The 20329-nt window shown below is 35.6% G+C and overlaps 1 protein-coding gene across 3 annotated transcripts in view; it reads right to left on the bottom strand.

Moving 5' to 3' along the window:
* Nucleotides 1-61: 61 nt before the first annotated feature.
* The window catches only part of PAIP1 (poly(A) binding protein interacting protein 1), a 28812-nt gene continuing 8544 nt past the window's right edge, over nt 62-20329 (bottom strand). For 2 of the 3 annotated variants that reach the window (XM_058828264.1, XM_058828263.1), the window contains exons 4-12: nt 18788-18976; nt 15222-15334; nt 11973-12084; nt 10274-10399; nt 7421-7527; nt 5355-5472; nt 5166-5220; nt 4469-4562; nt 64-2765 (exon numbers count right to left, since the gene is read on the bottom strand). In XM_058828264.1, coding sequence (XP_058684247.1) covers nt 2672-2765; nt 4469-4562; nt 5166-5220; nt 5355-5472; nt 7421-7527; nt 10274-10399; nt 11973-12084; nt 15222-15334; nt 18788-18976 — 1008 coding nt within the window. In that variant the 3' untranslated portion in view covers nt 64-2671. Of the gene's footprint in view, nt 2766-4468; nt 4563-5165; nt 5221-5354; nt 5473-7420; nt 7528-10273; nt 10400-11972; nt 12085-15221; nt 15335-18787; nt 18977-20329 lie in introns of all 3 variants that reach the window. The other variant, XM_058828262.1, reaches the window with a different exon arrangement.

Below are 20329 nucleotides of genomic sequence, written 5' to 3'. Positions count from 1 at the left end.
ACATGCAAAGCAACAACTCTTGCAGCCCATTTTGAAATACTTTAAACAAAGTGTGATTTTCAAGTACTAGACATTTTTGCTTAATCATAATTAATTTATCAAGAGTGGGAAATAGCATGCATATTTTTATTGATCTGCAAAGCTTGGGTCTCATGCTCAAATTCGAATGTGAAGCCTGTTTCTTTTCAGAACCAGTGCTAAAGAACCTCGCTTCACATTGCCCCCAAATTTTGCTTTCCATGCTTCTATGCCTTCACACTGATTTACCCTTATGCCATTAAGAAAATACATCTTTTAAAAAGGTTGTACATTTGCAAGGCATTGTTCAGAAACCTGTAGATGAGAAACACTTTTACACTTTTATAATGCATTTGAAATTTGTAAATGCTAAAATTCAGGTGAAATAACCTTTAAACCTCTCATGACTCTACCATAGGCAGAACAATGGGTGATTAAGAGTGGGCTGACAAGCAGCAGACAAGGGAATCTTGGCAGTGAGCAAGCTGCTGCTTTCTTTTGCTCTCTCATATTTGCTAGCTTATATTGAAGTTCTGTGAGTTTTAAGACAAGTGGGAAAGACTTAAGAGTTTCACAAAAAGATAATCCTGTTTTCCTTATGCAGCAGGACAAAGTTAAAAACATTTTTCCCTGCTGCAGTAAAGACTGAAAGCACTTACAAAGTTCATATTTAAAGACCATAAACTTCTGCATTAGTTTGAGCAAAAGTCTCACATTATGATTTTTAGTATTTCCAGTGGAGGAAAAAACTTGTATTACAAACTTGACCTGAGCTGCTCTCTATATATACAATTCCTAGTTCCTGGATTTTTTTTATCCAGTGATTTGGTATGGTTCTTATCTACTCATAAAATTACTGCTTCCACAAGCTGACAGTACATCTGGAGCTGACAGCTACCTTACAGAAAAAGAAGACTAACCAAAAGTCATGCAAACTAAAACATGTAAAGGGCAGTCCCTTCTAGGAATGCTTGTTCCTTGGGACTTAAAATTCTGAATAAATAGAGTTTCCACAAGACATCTGCTTGTAAAGCCAGCAGAAAGTCTGACCTGTATTTAAAGTTTTGTATGAAAATTATGCTCGGCTTAAGAGAACATGTATTTGAAAGTCATCTAGTTTTCATATTTCTAGTTTCTGAATTTTAGTCTAAAGACTTTGGAATGCTAATACAGTCTTTATGAACATACTGCATTTTGATACATTTCATTTTTCCAGCAAGAATCAAAAGATAATTGTCTCTGCAACTGTGTACTTTGGAGAAAGGAGTGCTCAGTGAAGGAGAGATAGAAGAAAATAAAAAATTGTTTTTGTTTTAAAGCAAGAAGACAAGGTAGTGATATTATACCAAAGGAAATAAAGCTAGTTAAATTTTATTTTCCAAAACTCCAACCTAAATAAGTATGTTAAATAAACATCCAGAAAACAGTCACTGCTTACTCTACTAGCAGATGCACAACTTATTTAACCAAACAAATAACAGTGAAATATTATCAGAATTATTTACATGCATATTTACAATGCGTGTTCTTTAGAGTAGCTAACTGTTGGGAAATACTTGTGGTTTTTTTTTGGCAAGGATTTCTACTCAAGTCTAACCAGCAACAGGTAACAGGAAACAGTTCAACTGAGTTTGGCAACAACAACAATGGAGTATCCTAGGAAAACTAACATGATTATATGGAGTCAAAAAAAAGAGCAGTTGGCTTCAGAATGTTAACATTTATGAAATATATGAATTTACTCCAACTACAAAACTAAATCAAACTACATAAAATTAGAAGATTAAAAGAAAGTTACAAAGTTGCAAAAGGTTAGACAAGTTAGATACATTACTAGAAAAAAAAGCAAAAAAAAAGCACTGCACATACTCTTGGTTTAGATGCATGGTTTAGAACATAACTGTATTACTACTGCCTTGAAGAACACAACAAATTACAGAATAGCTTTTTCTTGTAGATCTGAAAATAAGCTTATCTGAACCAAAGATCTTGAAAGCACCTCACTTCCAAAATACTGCTTGCTTTTTCACATATCAACATGTAACATATTTATTCCAGGAAAAAAGAAAAGTCCAGACCTCACCCATGTGTTTTGAAAGAAGGAAAAGGAAATGAACAAAACAAAAACTCATACACAAAACTTTCACAAGCCACTTTTCATGATTGTGATATACAGAAAAAAAATTTCTTTCTTTTTTGGATTGTACTCTTCTTGTGGGGGGAAGTGGAGGAAGTAAATGCAAGATATATTGTATATGGTAAATAGGATGAGTAAATCCCAATATATACTAAAGCAAACAAGCAAGCAAATTCAGATCATTATTCTTTCCCTTTCTTCCTCAAGGGAAGTTTTAAGGGACAGTTCCCCATTAAATTTTAATTTCAATTATAACTTTTAAATAATTTTTATTGCAGCCAAAACATTGTTCAAAAAACATTTTTCACAAAATAAACTATGATATATACACAACATTTTAAGTTACAGGGCATAAGTTTACAATTTTTGGCAGATTCTGTTAAACAAAATGGAAATTGTGTAACTTTAGTACTTAAAGAAACTCAAGTTTCTCATTTTGGTACAAATGTTTTGTGTCCCCCTTCACTCTAAGCATACCTAAAGTGGTTAAATAAACTAACATTAATACATAACATCTCACTGTTTTCTCTTATGTTCTGATTCTAGACAGAATTTTTCATACGCTTCTTCAATTTCTGGATCCATCTCATCATCAATCTCATCAAAATACCTGAGGGGGAAAAAAAAAAATCACCAAAGGTGTTAAGTTTACAGATTTTCAGATCTAACTGATTTTTAGAATCTGTGTAGATGTCAGGAATAAAACAAAGCTTTATAAATGACTGTTATTTATGACGTTTTCTTAAAGGGAATGAAAAGGAAAAAATAACGGGTACTAGGAAAACAAATAAACAGAAACTTCAAAGCAGCATGGATATGTATAAATATGTATAGATATATATTGTAGTATATGTATAGATACATATAGATATGTATAAATACCTACAGTGTTTGCCACCTTTTTAGATCATCTTATGTGCCCAATTTAAAAGACAGAAATAGTTTCCAAGATGACAGAAAATGCAATCATGCAATCTAAGCTTCCCAAAGTTAAATAATACATCTGTACTGATCAATTTACAAAAAAACATAATTACTAACATATTAGCGTAATTTTGATTGGTCAACATCCTAGTTCAAAGACAGAATACATTAATACAGAAACCCTGCATTCCTAATTGTTGATATATAAAATAAAATAAGGCCACAGAAAATGTGTAAGCAAAAGGTTTTTTTCCTTCAAAATGTTGTGCATTGAGGAAGCAGTCCACATATTTCTCATTGGTTAGTTCATTCTTGTTGAAGTGTAGCCTTCAGAAGAAAGAACCCTCCTCCCTGATGTCAGTCATGAGAAACAGCTGACAAAGAATCAGCAGACTGGCTGTCTAAGCTTTTCTTAAGCCTTCTACAAAGAAGGTTACAGTCACCTTGCTTGAAGGTTGACTCAGAGTGTTCTATATGTCACTCTTAGGAGTTGCTATGTTTTTTAACTGCTGTCTGTCTCCAGTTTGTACTTTTCTTCTAAGCAGAGGTTCACCTGCATCTTTTTTTTCCCTTCAGTATGAGCTTGTTGATTTCTGATGATATCTCTAATGTATCTTCCAAGGTTCTTGACATTCCCCTCAGCTAGGTACAAACTGAAAGTTTTCTAATTTACTTAAAAGATACTGGTCCAGGCCTGCACTATTATCACACATAGAAACAACACTGAGAATGTTCTTGTGTGTCAAATCATGGTCTGAAAGTCCTACTTCTGAGCATAAAGCTTAGAGCAATTTATTTTAGACCATATTTCTTCTATTTATTTTACGTATTTCTTTCTTATAAACTGGTGCCAAAAAGCCAGACTATATTCTCACCTATTGCTTCCTCTTTTGCCATTAGGCTGCTTTTCTTGCTTTACAGGAATACTGAGTAGCCCTCTAAGTGAAGGGAATAGTACTTAGGCTGAAGAGAGAAAGTTAACACTTCCTCCCTTTGAAAGACACTAGAAATTTGGTAATCATCTCTTGCTGGGATGTTCATGCACATTAGTCAAACAAATTTAGGTTGCCTCACTACAAACACTTGAAGGCTTGGTGCTTCATTTTGCATGCAATTTTTTTTTTTTGAATGTAGAAGTATGTTTGTACACGTGCACAACATCTGAAATGTAATTACCATACTCAGTAAAAAAAACATGAAATAGGTTTCAAACTTGTGTGATTAAAAACCTATTTAAACCCAAACAAATATATTCATTGTAGAACTAAGTAACAATTACATTATTTAGTTTCATTTTTGTCAGCATTTGGATCCTAAGTCCGCACTATCACAATATCACAGTAAAAATTACTACTATTAAAAAAAATGTCACGAAAAAAGAAAACATACAGCTCTCCAGGTGCTGACAGATCTGCTCCATTTTCTTCATAATATGGAAACAAATCCTCTCTTTCAAGCAGCTCTTGGTATTTTTCTTGATAATCTGGCGAAGTAAAAATGACACTGAGTAATATATATGACTAGTCCTCTAAATTAACAGAAATATATAAAGTTTGGAAATTGTCTGGTTAACAGAACCATAAAAAGCAGGAAACATTAACAGGAAAAGCTCCTTCTGCAGTGTTTTCTCAGGACATGAATGGATGTCTTGGAATGATGCCTAACATCCCATAGAACTGTAAAGGTAGTGACAGATGTCTTTACCTCAAATGATGCTATGCCGCATTGTGTTGATTACAGGTAAAGAAACCAATGTTTTTGATTTGATTTTGATACTAACAATGGATAAACAAAAGAAGACTTGAATATTTCTGACTTTCTGGAAAGACCAAATGCTGTGGACTACTGAACAAATTCTTCTAACCTATATGAAATCAAATGCACATTCTCCATTTCAAACATCTACATTCTTTAGCACAGAATAAATCGTGCTCCACCAAACCAGGAATTCAGGCAGAATTTTGTCTTTTAAGTTGTATAGCTTTTAGATTCTTGAAGAAGAACATATTATGTTCTTCAACAGGCCATAAACTTACAATCTTTTAAAGAAGATTGAGAAAACAGGTAAGATAAACTTGTGCCATACCTGGGTCTGCTGCAGTGAAAGGAACACCATCAGAAGTGTAAAATGTCGGTTCATTCTAAAAATAAAGTCATACAGAAAGTTACATGTATTCAAAGAGGAAGAGGTTTGTAGTTTTGAGTAATGCAATTCTCTATGAATCAAATGAAATTTGCATGAAATTAAGGAACTGAAATGTCCATATATTCTTACCATAAAGTAGTTTGGGTCATTTTCAGGGGTAGCTTCTGCATGTGGAGTTGTCCCATGAACTCTACCCCAGTTACTAGATCGCAGTTCTACTAGTTTCAGGAGCATATGTTTCACATCTCTGAAATAGAGAAGCATTATAGAAGTTAGAATGTTTTGTGCAAAGCAGGAAATTTGGCTTCTCTTATTGTGCAAATACAATATAGTTAAATCCATCCAAAAGAAACAAGTTCTAGAAGGACAACATTTGGTCCAGTGTGTAGATAAATTTGAATTTAATTTTACAACTGCAAGTCTTGATGCTTTATGTGTCAGTTATGAGATATTCACCCTCTCCACTTCCTCTGCTGTTAAGTAAGGAGCTCATATGAAAAAGGAAATTGCTGTAGTTTTTATTGAGATACCACACATTGCAGTACAAGTTGAAGAAAAATTCCTTTTTTGTAAAAGGATAATACTGGGAACAAAAAGGGAGAATGTATTCAGATTTTATTTTAATTATGTATTCTAAGCTCCTAACTTTAGTCCTCTTCATCAAACTGAAATGTTTTAGTCAAAGGTAAGAAGTAATGCCCCAGTACATCAGATACCAACACCCATTTTATCCCTAAAATAATAGAAAATGCCTTCTTCTTTTAAGCTAGTCTGTGGAAAAGAGTATCATTAAAGAATACATAAACAAATAAAATTTTCCCAGCTGAAACTGACTTTTGCCTTTTTTTCTTTTATATATTCTCTATATTCTTTACATATATACTTGTAGCTCTGTAACCTACTACAGTATTTGCAGCTAGTATTTTATCTACTCTACCAGACAGAAAGACAAAACAAATTCCTCAGTGGCTCCAAGCTGGTGGTCCAAGGTTAGATTCTCAGGGAAGCCAAGGTTGAAACCAGCTCTCCCAGACACATTTTCATAAACAAAGTTTAGTTCCTATCTTAAGTGGGGGAGGAATTCAGGAAGAGTTGCCATGGGGGGGGAATTACCTCACCACTTATGTCTTTACCTGGGGATCCCTGTCAGGCTAATTTGCTAAACGTACAGAAATGGTATACACGTTAGGCTGGGTGTGCATCTTTGGTGCTTTTCCACCTAGTGAGTTGTGCACCTAAGGATCCTTATAAGGATAACCCCTTTTTGTCACCTAACTGTGTCTGGCTTGTGATTATAGGACGAGTGAAAAGTCATCAGAATTAGTCTGTTGTTCTGTATCTTTGAAGCCTCAGCCGCAGCCACCTATTTTGGTTTCTGAAGCAAAAATTTCCTCATCCTCATCCTCCTTGGGGGCAGCTCAATTTCAAGATGTTATGAGCTACTCCTGGCCTCCCTCCATATGGCTAGAGATTAGTGTCTGAGCCCTCTACAGGTTTTTACTGAATTTGCAAGAAGCTGAGGATGAAGCACAGCAGAATCAGATAACCTTATGTACACAAATGGTTTTATGACAATTTTATGATTAGTCAGCCACTAATATGTTACTAATATGTTACATTAGTCAACCAGTCATTTTTTTTCCAGATTAAAGTTAAGACTGTGCCAAAAAGGTGTGCTCTCCAGAACACAAACAAACATCAAACCACAAAGTGTATTTAATTTTGCCTTTACATTTATAGTAATTTGTATGTATTTAATACTGCTACATATTTAGTACTGTTTGTATGTATTTAATCCTGTTCAATTAAAAATAAAAAGTATATAAACTATGAGATATTGCCCCTATTTTCTCTTTGTATATACTTGTTTTAAGTGCCTAAAGCACTTACCACAGATATCAAGATGTAATAGCTTAAAAAACCTCAACCAAACAGTGGAACTTGAATCTCTATTAAAAACTAAAATACAAAAAAACCCCCAAAAATTAAACCAACTGCCAAAAAAGCCACACTATCCTTTAACTGAAAAACACATTTTCATTTTTTTTACATGGAAAATAACCTACACATCACAGTAATTTTCATAAATAAAAGTTTTAAAGATAATCTTTTGGACCTGTTCATTATAGCTGAAGATTTCTCAAGGTGTTCTTTTTCATATAAACAAAACCCTGCACATGAGCTTATCTTCTCACCTGCTACAGTTTGCATCCAACACAACATTTTCAATTCTCTGAATCATTTCCTCCATATCATTCTTTCCTTTTTCTTTCCAGGCATCTTCTAAAACAGAACCTGTCAACTAAGGACAAGGGATTAGTATTCTTTTCAAAGAAAATTAGAAATCCTTAATAAACAATCAACTTAAGAGAGTCTGTAACAATTCATGACTCTTGGACTACCTGATGGCTGATGCTCCCAGCTCCCAGTATCTCTTTGCTAAACAGATTAACAGATCTCAGGAATAGTATGTTTTAAACTTCAAACAGTATAGGAGTTTTATGTCCAATATTTATGCTACCTAGAAGTTCACAGCCACTTGTTTTAGTCTTGAAATATTATTTCAAAACATCTCTTCAGTGATATTGGTCAGATCTTACTTGATTTAAGAACATACTACCATCCTTTATTTCCTTTAAATCTTATTTTTGCAGCTGATTGTACCAGTTTGCATGACAACAGCAAATACTTTATAGAACTTTAAAAACACTTCAGTCAACTTGGTCAGCATCACACATGCCTGAGAATTTCCTCAGGTTATATATAAAGGAGATCAAAATTATCTGAAGAAGCCAACCTGAACTTTAATACATAAAATTCTGTGAGGCTAAAGCTGCTGCCAAGAGAGCTTTAGCAGTAGTCAGTCTAGAACACCTATAGATGAAAGGCTTTTACTACAAGAGTAGGTACTTAGTTGCCCAAATATTGCAGGAGGAGTTAAATCAGAAAAAAAAAAATAGTTTGCCACTAATAGCAATCTCCTCAGCATAAATATTACACAGTCAAAACTGCTTGGAATGGCACTTGATGATGCAAAAGGATAAAATCCCAAGAGAAAAGCAAGCATATTGGTCAGCATTTGCTTGGCTTTCATAGTATTCCAGTGGTTTTACCTTAATCCTGGATAATTAGTTAAAAGCATCAAGACTAATTAAATATAAACATATTGCACAGCAAACAGAAAAATCTGCATCTATCACTGTATTAAACAGAAAAGATAAAATGAGACATTTACTGCTTCAGTAGTGAAACCAAGGTTTCATGAGGTAGCCCAGTCTAGCTACATACATATTCAACATTTGTAGATAGTGTAAAACATCAGGAAACACTTGTATGAAAAAAGAGTCTCTCTGTTCTGTAACACCTTTTAGATAGACCAGTGTGTCAGAAAACAATTTAGATTACTGATTTTCTTCTTCTTTTCTTCTTTACTTCACTGTAAAGCTTCTTGATTTGTGTATTGCTGCTAAGAAAGGTTCTTCAGTGGGCTTTGCCTCAGGGAAGTGCTGCCAACATAAGGGCTGACCACAGGAGTGAATGTGCTCATTGAGCACAGCCTCACACTTGTTGTGAAGCAACCTCCTTAAACACCCAAGCTTCAAATGAAGGTCTTAAATTACAAAAATCTCTCTTCCCTACTCTCTGTTTATGATATCAAAAGAAGCTGTCAGAAATGAAATTCAAGATAGAACAGTCTGAGAAGCAGTGGAGCATGAAGGGTAAAAAATGAGGAAAAACAAACAAGCCAACCAAAAATCTTCAGAAAAACACTGTTTAGCACTTGACCTTCATTCTTCATTTAAACTGTTTTCCCAACTACAAGTATAATGATACCTAGTGAAGATAAGAATTTCTCCTACTTAGAGGATAACCATTTTACAAGAAAAGATATAGGTTATGAGCAAAGAGATTTATTTTCAACATGAAAGGGAAATCTGTGTATTTCTACAAGATAATGACACAGACAACACAGAATGAAGTAATGGATATTAAGAACCTTTTGTCACAAAAAGTGGTGCACCCCAATGGCAAAGCATCAATGTCCTGGGGTGACTTTATGATACTGGTATCCCCAATCGTCTGGTTTATGTTATATATTAAGTTCTGCACCTTTAAGACTGGCTCTGAGAGCAAGAGAGGGGGGTAGAAGAAGCCGCAGTTTGTGTTAAAGAAAAACATCACTCCCACACATCTCGCTCCTGGACTGTGGTGTCTGCAGCACAGACAGACAGCGGGACAGAGCTTCTCCCTGGCTTTTAGTTAGTTTTAGCTAGCTGAGAAAGAGGAGTTCCCTGGACCTTTGTTTTTCCCTTTTTTCCTGGATCTGTGCAAGCCTGCTCTGGACTGAACACCCAGCCAAACTCCGGGAGCTCACGCCTGTGGCCCACCGGGGCCTGGGCTTTGGCACTTTCCAATGCCGGAGGGACTGATAAGAAACTGAGCGAGCCGTTCACCACATGAAAAGGACTTTTCTTCCTAGACTTGCCATCCCATCGAACAGCAAGAAGTTTTATTATTATTTAATATTACTCAATTTCTGTTAAATAAACAGCTTTTTCCACTTCTCTCCAAAGAATTCTTTTTTCTTTCTTTTCCCAGACCAGAAAGTGAGGAGGGGCATTTCCCTGGGGAAATCCCCATTTGGAGTTTTCCTCCCTAATTTGCCCTAAACTAGGACAATCCTTCAGAGCACAGAGCATACCTAAGGTCTCACAAATCATTCAGACTGGTTAGTTTTCTCCCACACCAGAAGCAGCAAAATGAGATCTAGAGGAAGCATTTACTCCTTTGCATCTTAACTTCAGTTCTATTGCTCATTTGTACACAAATGGCCTTGAATTTATTTTTAGAGGATAATGTCACTTTTTTTACTGTCTCAATTTCCTAATGGTACTAAGGAAAACAAAAGTAGTTTTCTCTGTCAATGCTGTAATGTATAAACCCCATATAAATACTTCCTCATCTGCATTCTACCCTACTATTCCCTATATTAAAGCTAGACAGTTTAAAGAACTTGGTCATTTTTTCTTTTAAAACTATCATCTCACCTTCAGCAGTTTCACTGCACATATCAAATTACTGTCCACAGGATTAGAGAAGAGTGCATTCAGTAATTCCCGAAGGCCTTCTTGAAGAATTTCTGCCCGTGTAACCTGTCCCTTTGTTCCTTTAATCTGCAAAACATATACAAAACCCCCCAACATTTAAAAGACTTAAGTTTTAGGAATTAATTCAGGCACATTTTCTCTCTTGAATGCTGTATGATTTGGTTTGTAATCAACATAGTTGACCTCTATATGCCCAACGCTGTAACCATTTTAGAACATAGACTTCCATGGAATTATAAAAGGGTTTGGGTTGGAAGGGACCTTACACACCATCGAGGTCATCACCTACCTCAATCTGCTGACCATACATCTTCTGATGCATGTTATGTTGAGGTCCTCATTCACCAACACCCAAACCCCTTCTCAGCAGAGCTGCTCCTGACTGATTCTCCACCCAGCCTGTATTTGTGCCTGGCCCAGATGAGTACTTTGCACTTGACCTTGTTTGCATGGTCCCACCTCCCAAGCCTGTCTTAGTCCCTCTGGGTGGCATTCCTTCCCTCCAGCATGTTGACTGCACAACAGAGCTCGGTGTCAGCAGAAAACTTACTCTGAGTAATGTACTCAGAATTCTGACATAGCAATGCATGTCATGTTTTGTTTCTCTGCTAACAAATATCTAAGAAAAGCTATCAAATGATCCAAAAAATATCAGATTCACAGAACCTCATGCTCTTTTCCACACTGCATTACCTATTCTCTACAGAAGTGGTAGCTTAGTTCTACAAGGCAGTCTTTATATAATTAAAAAATTACAGGAAATGGTTTGAAACCAAAAGGTAAAATCCAAGGTATATGGTATACTCCCCAAATGGACAATTTCCCCTGTTCCAAAGTATTTGAAAATCTTTCTTTTTTCTTCTAGAAAGTTAGAAGTAGAGTTCAAGGACCACTTACAGTCCAGAAATCAAAGTCAGAGAAGGATTTTCCTCATGCCAGCAGAACATTTTTATAGTGTTTGCTTAAATCAAACCACTGAAATAGGCAAGTCAAATGTATATTTTTAACTACACTACAGCAGGAAGTGAACTTGGTGAGTGCACAGGTATAAAAAATACAAAAAACTTGTACATCTTTTTGTACATATCACAGATACAAGAAAATAAATCAAAATACAAGATTGCATACTTCATGCATGAGCCAATGACTCCAGGAGAAATAACTTTAAAAGTCTGCATTTTTAATACCTCATTTTGCAGGTTTTCACATCTGCCTCGAGGGTTTGTTAACACCTCTTATTTGTACCTGCATACTGAATTACATGTGTTATTGATCCTGATCTGCTTCTGCTAGGCATTTAACAACATTTAATATGTTGGTTAAGTGTAACCATCTGGGAGTTTTGCTAGTAAAAGAAAATACTCAAAACATCTTCATTCACAACCAACAGTGGTTGGTTCTTTCCAAAATTCTTACACGTTGATTTTTATACATTTCTTTTCTAATGATCTTGTCCTTTTTTGTTTATATGTTTCTTGGACATACAATCCAATTTTAAATACAATCCTACTTTAAAGTTCTTTTACTTTACTGCCCTCTGCCTTCAGAGAAACACCTCAAAATATGGTCCATTTCAGTGTTTACCTACACACAACAAAAAATTTATGAAAAGCTGTGTGACACCCAACTTTCTTCTTACCTCTAGGTTAAGATAAAGTTCAGCTAAGAATAGCACAAAGGCATGAAATTGTTTTCTAGTAGTCTCATCCCCTTTGGTAGCTTCATCTCTGTTTTCATACTCGGTTCGACACCTGTAAAAATTAAAACACAATTATAACATCTGTAGCCATTCCAACATATGTAACATGCTACTCATTTAAAGGAATGCTGAGAACTTATGAACTGCATGAAAACTGTTACATGCTGAGCGCTGGCATGTATGATCTGTGAAGGGAATGAGAGGCCTTCAGAATGGAATAGTGGATTTGCATCCTTTCAGAGGAACACATATGATTACATGATTATGTCTTTAAGCACTGAGATATCTGATGCAGAAAAACTAAATAGAACAACTTACAACATACAGAAATTAATACAGTAACACAATTTATACAATTGAATATGAGTCCAGGATGTGCACCAGTAACACAGACAGCCAGTGCCTAAAGAAATGAAGTAGACATGTTCCCCTCTTCAGAGTGGAAGAATTTGTTTCTCTCTGTTTCCACATTGTCTTAGATGCTGTTACACTCATTTGATAAATTCTTTATCTTTCCATGTTAAGTGACAGTGATACATAATTCATGACACCCAGCTGAGTGGTGTTAAGTGACACTATAGAGGGACCCTGACAGACTTGAGAGGTGGCCCTGTGCAACTCATGGAGCTCAACGAGGCAAAGTGTAAGGTTCTGCATACATGTCAAGGCAATCCCAAGCATTCAGAACAGCTTAGGCAGGGAAGTGCTTGGCAACAGTCCTGACAACAAGGACTTGGGGTGTTGTGTGATGAGAAGACCAATGTGACAGTGCATGCCTGAAGCCCAGAAAGCCAATTGTGTCCTGTATCCAGAGCAGTTTGGGCAGCAGGTGAGTGAGGGTATTCTGTTCCTCTGCTCTGCTCTGGTGAGACCCACCTGGAGCATCCAGAGCTGGGGTCCCCTGAATAGGGAGGACACAGACATATTGAGTGAGACCAGAGGAGGCCACTAAGTTCACCAGAGGACCTGAGCATCTCTCCTATGGGCACAGGCTGAGAGAGCTGGGACTGCTCAGCTGGGAGAAGAGAAGGCATCGGTGGCACCTTGTAGCACCTTCTAGTACCTAAAAGGGGCCCACAGGAGGGTGGGAGAAGAGCTTTTCACAGGGGCGTGTAGTGACAGGACAAAGGGAATGGCTTCAAACCAACAGAAGACAGGTTTAGATTAGATACTAGGAAGAAATTTTATACTGTGAGGGTGGTGAGGCACAGAGACAGGCTGCCCATAGAACCTGTGGATGCCCCATCCCTGTTTTTAAAGCCAGGCTGGATGGGGCTCTGAACAAACTGGTCTAGCAGAAGGTTCCCTGCCCATGGCAGAGGGGTTTGGAAGTAGATGAATCTTAAGGTCCCTTCCAATCCAAATAGCTCTATGATTCTGTAACTTTAATATAAATACAAAACATAAGATTAACATACTATGGCAGTGAAGTTATTTTTTCTAGTATTTAGCAACTGCCAAAAATAAACAAGTTTACATAACAGTACAAAAGCAAAATTAAAAAATATTTGAGATAAAAGGAAACCTAGACAAATTTTAATGTATTCTGAATGATTGTGTAATGGATTGAGAAACAGTGGAGAAACTGAAATATCTAAAGAGCTGAAATACAAAATTTCATATTTGAAACTTCATTGAGAAATAGAAGATGACCTCTCTGTGGTCATCTTTTAGGTCAATTATTAGGTTGTTTATCTGCACACACCCTCCCTGCTCCCAATTTCATCCATATTAGCATGCAAAACATAAGCAACTTAAAATTAATGGCTTCAGAGTGCTAACATTAATGTTATCCATTGTGTTTGCTTCAAAACCGAGAGCCAGAAAATGCAATGTTAACAGGGATTGCCTTTCATATTCAAGTAACACAGTTAAAAAAAACATAAGAAATAACTTTGAAAGAAAAAAGAAGAACCAAAACAACAACAACAAAACACTGGGAGAAAAAATAGTATTTTCAGCTTCTGCATGCCCTGGTTTTAGCTGGCGCTTCACAGTGTTTACACTACATCAATGACTCTTCTGCTTTTCACTCCACCCGTGAGGAGCCTGGTTTGAAGATGAGGGGAGACACAACTGACCCTATGCTGACCACACAGGTATTCCATCCCATGTGGCCTCATGCTCAGGATATAAACCAGGGAGAAAGCTGCCTGGGGGCCACTGCTCAGGAACAGTCTGGTCATCGTGGGGAGTGAGCAATTGCATGGCGTGCCTCTTGTTTAGTATATGCTAATTATTTTATCACTGTTATTATATTCTCATCCTTTTCTGTCCTAATAATACATCTTTATCTCCACTCACGACTTGTACTTTTTCTGCTCCAAATTTTCTTGCCTATCTCATTGGGAGGGTGGGGAAAGTGAGTGAGGGGCTGCAAGCTGTTTAGCTACCTGTCAGGTTAAACCACAACATTCCACTTATGACAAAAGACCATTGGAATGCCCTACAGTAAAAGTTAATCACACTTTTACTAGACTAAGTAAAAACTTTTCAAATAAGAGGCAAACCTGAAACTTATAAAGCCAGAGGTCTTTAAACAAATAATAAAAGGCAAATTTCTAAAGAATTCTGAAGTGTCAAAGAGTATTCCTCCAAATGTCATGCAGTAATATTTGAAAGGATATCTAAGAATTTAATAATGTTGCACTTTTGTCATGTACAAAGTCTAATCGTTATTAAGCTAAGGTCCCCAGAAATTTGCAGTAACTGAAACTGAAGAAATTCATCCTTTATATATCTATTTCATAGATACAAAGTCAGTTAGCCAATCAGGGAATAAACCTTACATTCCAGGCAAAAAACAAAAGCACTAAAGAAAAAAAAGCACAAGGAAGTAAGTACTGTCAAGAGTCAAAGGGCAAGGACAGTACCTATATGTGCATTTAGTATACTTATAAAGTAGACTAACTTTCCAATTTGCACTATTTTGGGGATCAGACTAATATACTCAGTTCAAAAGATCTTCAAATCTTTTTTGAACTTCAAATGGAGTACTATTTTTATATTTAAAAATATTAAAATATTTTAAAATGCATGTGTTCAATACTCAGCATGTACCTGTGTTTTGATACTCCTAAACCTGTTCTATTTTAAGGAAGTATCTTTGTATGCAACAAGAAGAGTTAACACACAAACCAGAAAGATGTAACTGAAGAGAATAACAGGCTTAAAGTGACTGATACTGACCTTTGAAGCAGTAACTGTCGGAAGTTCCCACTTTGTGGACTAATGGTTAGATGGTGAGATAGATAGTTACACAACCGTGCTCCCATGTACGAAAAATTTGGGACAGATGTGGCCTTCCAAAATAAAAACGGAAAAATGAATTAATTATAAAACTAATGATTAGGCTATCAGGAAATATTTTAAAAGCTTTTTTGAAATCTATGCTTAATGTTGGTAAGACAACTCAAGAGCAGAAAATCAATGATTATTTGTTACTATTTGCCATGTTCACTTTTGTATTGCTTCAACATTTTACTATACTCATTTCAGCAAAACTTAGAAGTTCATTATATTGTGATTCTGTGGCTCTAAAAAAACAACCACCATTATACCATGTGTCTTCATGTAACTCTACTTCCACACTGTGACCTACAATTAAAGGGTATTTCAAAGTCACTTACAGACTGCTTATACGAAAAAAGTGTCATAATGTCCAACAGTGGACATTAAGACACTTTTTCAAGGACACATACTCTCTCAAGGAACAATGAGTACATTTAAACACCATAAAAAGTTTTCTTCTTTCAGTCTATAAGTTATTTTTTCCATAATCTCTTTTTGCCATGGTTAATACACAGGGAAAGAGTGTAAGAATATGGCAAGTAAAGAGAAACAATTTCTCCCATACATTCTCCATAGCAATCTGCAGAATAGTAAACTTCCAAATTGGAGAGTAAGACTACACCATTACAATTAACAGCTCTTGATGGATCCTTTTTTTCTAAAACAAGTCCTGTTACTGCTGAACATCTACACCTTTGTCATCTAAAAAAAGGTTATAGGAATTGTGTAAAAAAATCTTTTGATTTAATCTGATAATTCAAAATTTAAAGAGGTGACAATTTATTACTGTTCACAAATTTTCAAGCCTACTGTAAAAACACCTGAATTTCAGATTATTTCTGAGATGCAGTTTCAGTGAAAACAGATTCTGCTGCAAATAACTTCAGCAGCTCTGCTCAAAAGAAAATGAGGATACTAAGAACTCAGTAAATTTCTACCTTTTGCTTTATAATCTTTGAATATTACTTTTACATCTTGATCATCTATCAGTGCTATAGATATGTTTGCATATTTGAACTGTTCCAACATATTCGAAAAAAAAGTCTTGCTAATGCAATTATACCTAGCTACCTCTGACAGGTATAGAAAAATATGCAGTTAATATAATTCTACCATGTGCATACAATTGCTGGAAAAAAACTGTCTTTGGAAGATACAACAAGTTTAAATGATTAAGATAGACAAACTTTGCAGTAAGAGGCTTGTGAACTGCCTGAACAGACTTTGGTCCTTTGTTCAATCAGTTGCTCTGACTAGAAGAGGTACCCCTTTTTTTATAAAGTGACCCTTTTTAACACTTTTTCGTAACAAAACAAAACCCCAACAAACAACAAAACAAAACCCAATGCAACAAACCCCCAGCAAACAAAAACTTTCAATACCAAACACCTATACTTATTCTTCAAACCTCATTTATATTTTTTAAACATTATCTTTCTTATGAGTTGGTCTGTACTTGTGGTTGCACCAAACATTGAAATAATGAAATTTAGGAATTATGATCTGGTGTAGCACACCCAGATTTAAAAAAACCAAAAAAAACAAAAAAACCCAACACCTTATATCTTCCTAATAATCAATCATCATATTGCAAAATCATATTCTTGGAACAATTATTGCTGGCAATGCCACTCTACCTCCTATTCAAACAAGTTACAATCTCAGCATGAAGGCTAACCTACCAACATATCTTGAGAAACTGTAGTTGCTCTAACAGGAACAATCCACTGCATTAACTAGACAACAGTCAAGGTTCTTAAACTATGAAGTCGGTGTCCAACTTTTGGAAGACAAAAGAACTGGCACTTCACTGTGTTCAGACATAAATAGGAACATAACTATATAATTAATATTTACAGACAGGCTAAGACACCTTAGTGGTATTATTCCCTTATATATTCCCTTGGAGGTGCAGGGAAGACCCTACAGGACTTGGGTTTACTTAATTTCAGTATATTTCCTTTACAAACCCACCATCAGTATATCTACTTAGTTGGGTCAAATTTGTATCACTGAAACAGATGCATATAATTTCAGGAATTTTAATTGTTTTGTGAAAAGCCAGGAGACAAGTACTTGAGCCTCTGCTCAAGACTGAAGAATAGTAAGCATAGTTGGCTTTGCTTAAACACTATGCTAGCCTGACACATAACATATTTAAAATTAGATGCTTTTGGATACTAGCATAGCTTTTTGGGATTAAGCTTTATTTTTTAATGTAATTTCAGACTAACATTGAGCTTCTCAGTTGAGGAAGTCACAGTAAACCCTAACACTGAACTTGTTTTTAAAGGGGGCAGAGAGGAAGAGGCAACATTAAAGACTTCTATTAAATGAGAATCAATGTATTTAAAATTCGGGAGGTTAAAAACAGCATAAAATAAGGTTTTTTTCCTTCCAATAAAGTTACATGGGATATTTTAATCTCTTTCTAAACCATCCTGCATGGGTTCAAACAAAGAATGGGAAAATTATGCTGCCAAATGCACCACAGGTGATCATCATGTCTAACTAAACTGGTCGCAATTAAATTTGCATTAATTCTGTATAATAATGAGAAACCTGAGACTCTACACTTCTGTACAATGACCAACCCGTCATTCCACTTCTACATACACCAGATGAAAATATTCTGTAGATGTCTGCACTTGAATAAAAGTCTGCAAGGTAGAATTTGAAAGTAACAAACCTTTGAGAGAGTGAGACACCCAACACAATAAAGAGCGAGACAGAAACATGGCTTCATTTTCTGCAGCGAGCCCAAAAGACAGTAACAGCTCATTTGCCAAGCAACACATATCAAGCTATTCTTTCCAATGGCTCCCCCAATTAGTACAGAGTTCAGCTCAAGGTCTCTGTCCTCATTTTCATGACCATCAATGGGACTGGACCTAGTTACCCTTAGAGGAGCTTTCCTTTTCTCCATTTATACTGCTCTGATATAGGTATATTTCAATTAAAGAAAAAAGTCTGGCAATAAAGAAGCATTTCCCAAAAGGTGAACAGTAGGTATGAATTAATTTTTTTTAAAGTATCTAGGAACTAAAAAGTATCTTTGGACTATGAAGACTTTTTTTCTTTTTTCTTTTTGCATAAGAGAATAAAAGTATACAACATTGTATAAGTTTCTTCAATCTTTACTATACAAATACAGAAATTAAAATATAACTTCCTTTAAGAAAGTGCTGTAATTTCAACTGCAGTATGTTACCCAGGAGATAAAAACATACAACAAAGGAAACAGAGCAAACTGGAAAATGTGTACAATTCAGGCATCCCAAAGCTGGCTACCATTTCAATTTACTGAGCAAAATCCTTCCCTATATATTTCAGTCTAAAAGGAAAAAATACCAGATCATTAAAATACTACAATTCTTACAATTATGTAACAAATACTGGAATGCCTATCTTGGACACAGGGTAACAGAGACATAATGTCCATCTTGTAAGACAGAATACATTACCTGCTGATAGATGAGCTCAACAAGTTCTTGTAAAGCTTCATCTGCAATGACCCAGCCATTCAGTGTTTCAGCAAACTGCTCTATTTCTGTTTCAAAACAACCTGGTTGCTCCATAAGGTGATTTAGGAAGTCTTGTACATATTCTCCCAGAGTCAGATAGCCATCACATCTATCTTCAAAGGAAGAATCCTATAGAAGTGAAAGAATAAACCAACTACTTAAAAACAACCTTGAATAATTGTTATACCTTTTGTCTCCGGAAATAACCATACAGCCCTTAGTTTTGAATATCTGCATACTTGATAGAGATCTTTTTTACACAGTTCACTTTAACACTTTTACAGAGCACAGATCTCAACACCTCCTGGAGTGTAGACCTCAGAAACCTCCTGTAGTCCAATCACCTTAAGAACCAGGCAAAGTATTTTTACAGACACTAGGGTCTCCCAGTAAAATACATAAAAAGATGAATTAAAGAGAAATAAGTTTCCTAAGCTGGTCGCAAGATTTAACTTATTAAAAAATTAAGTTTATCTGTTAAGGGTGGAACTACCAAACTGAGGCTCAACACCCACTCCTGGAGTGGACACTAACTGTATTGTGGATTTATGAACTGTAGAAGGAAAAAGAATGGAAAATTTGAAACTAAGTATTTTTGACATGGATAGTGTGTATAGTGCTCCAAAAATATGCAGAAGATAGAGTAATTAGAGAACTACAATAAATACATAGTATTGTTCCCATGTAAGGAGTATAATCAGAAAAAAAATTATTTTAAAATCAGTGTATTTGTATTTCTTGGCAAAAGATGAAAGATTACGAGGCATGAAATTCAAATGGAATTGCATTAATTTACAGCTACTGAGGCTTAAAACCAGACAATACAGTAAACACACTTGCTCTCTAAAGAGACGTGAGGGTACCCAGTATCACTTTATTGATATTTATGCTCCCACTGATGGAACAGAAGAACACTGATTTTGTCCATTCATAAATGAATCTATGTGGGAGTATCTAAAGTCAATACTGCTCCACATAATTATAATGCTGGTATATGAGGGGAATAGCAAAGAAAGCAGCATACTTTGTGATGTCGCTAGTAGAAACACAGTACAAATATATCACTTTGTCACACTACACAAAAGATTTTGTAAAAGACCTCAGAGATTTCAGATGTGCAAGGAGCCTGAAGAAGCACTTTTAAAAAAATGACTTACAATTAGCAATTCAAGTTATAAGTGAAACATAAAGAAAATCAGAACTCTCAACTGTTCTACCATTTAAAAATGTTTAAAGGACATCTACAGTAAAGCTGAGCTAAAATAATAAAGCACTTTCTCTTTACTTAGTGTACATAAATATATCAACAAGGATTATAACTAAATTCTCCCACTCCCTCTTCTACCCCCTTAATAGGGGATTTTTTCATTACTTTGTCTTCAAAATGTCTGTCTCTCCTCCACTGAGAAGCAACATGGATCTGTGAAAATTTTCTGGCTGGGTATGAACTATGAGAAAGACATATACATGTTGAAAATGACA

Source organism: Poecile atricapillus, chromosome Z (genome assembly GCF_030490865.1).
Source record: "Poecile atricapillus isolate bPoeAtr1 chromosome Z, bPoeAtr1.hap1, whole genome shotgun sequence".
NCBI classification, from domain to species: Eukaryota; Metazoa; Chordata; class Aves; order Passeriformes; family Paridae; genus Poecile; species Poecile atricapillus.
The sequence above is the reverse complement of the archived record's forward strand: the minus strand, read 5'-3'. Positions and strand labels throughout refer to the sequence as shown.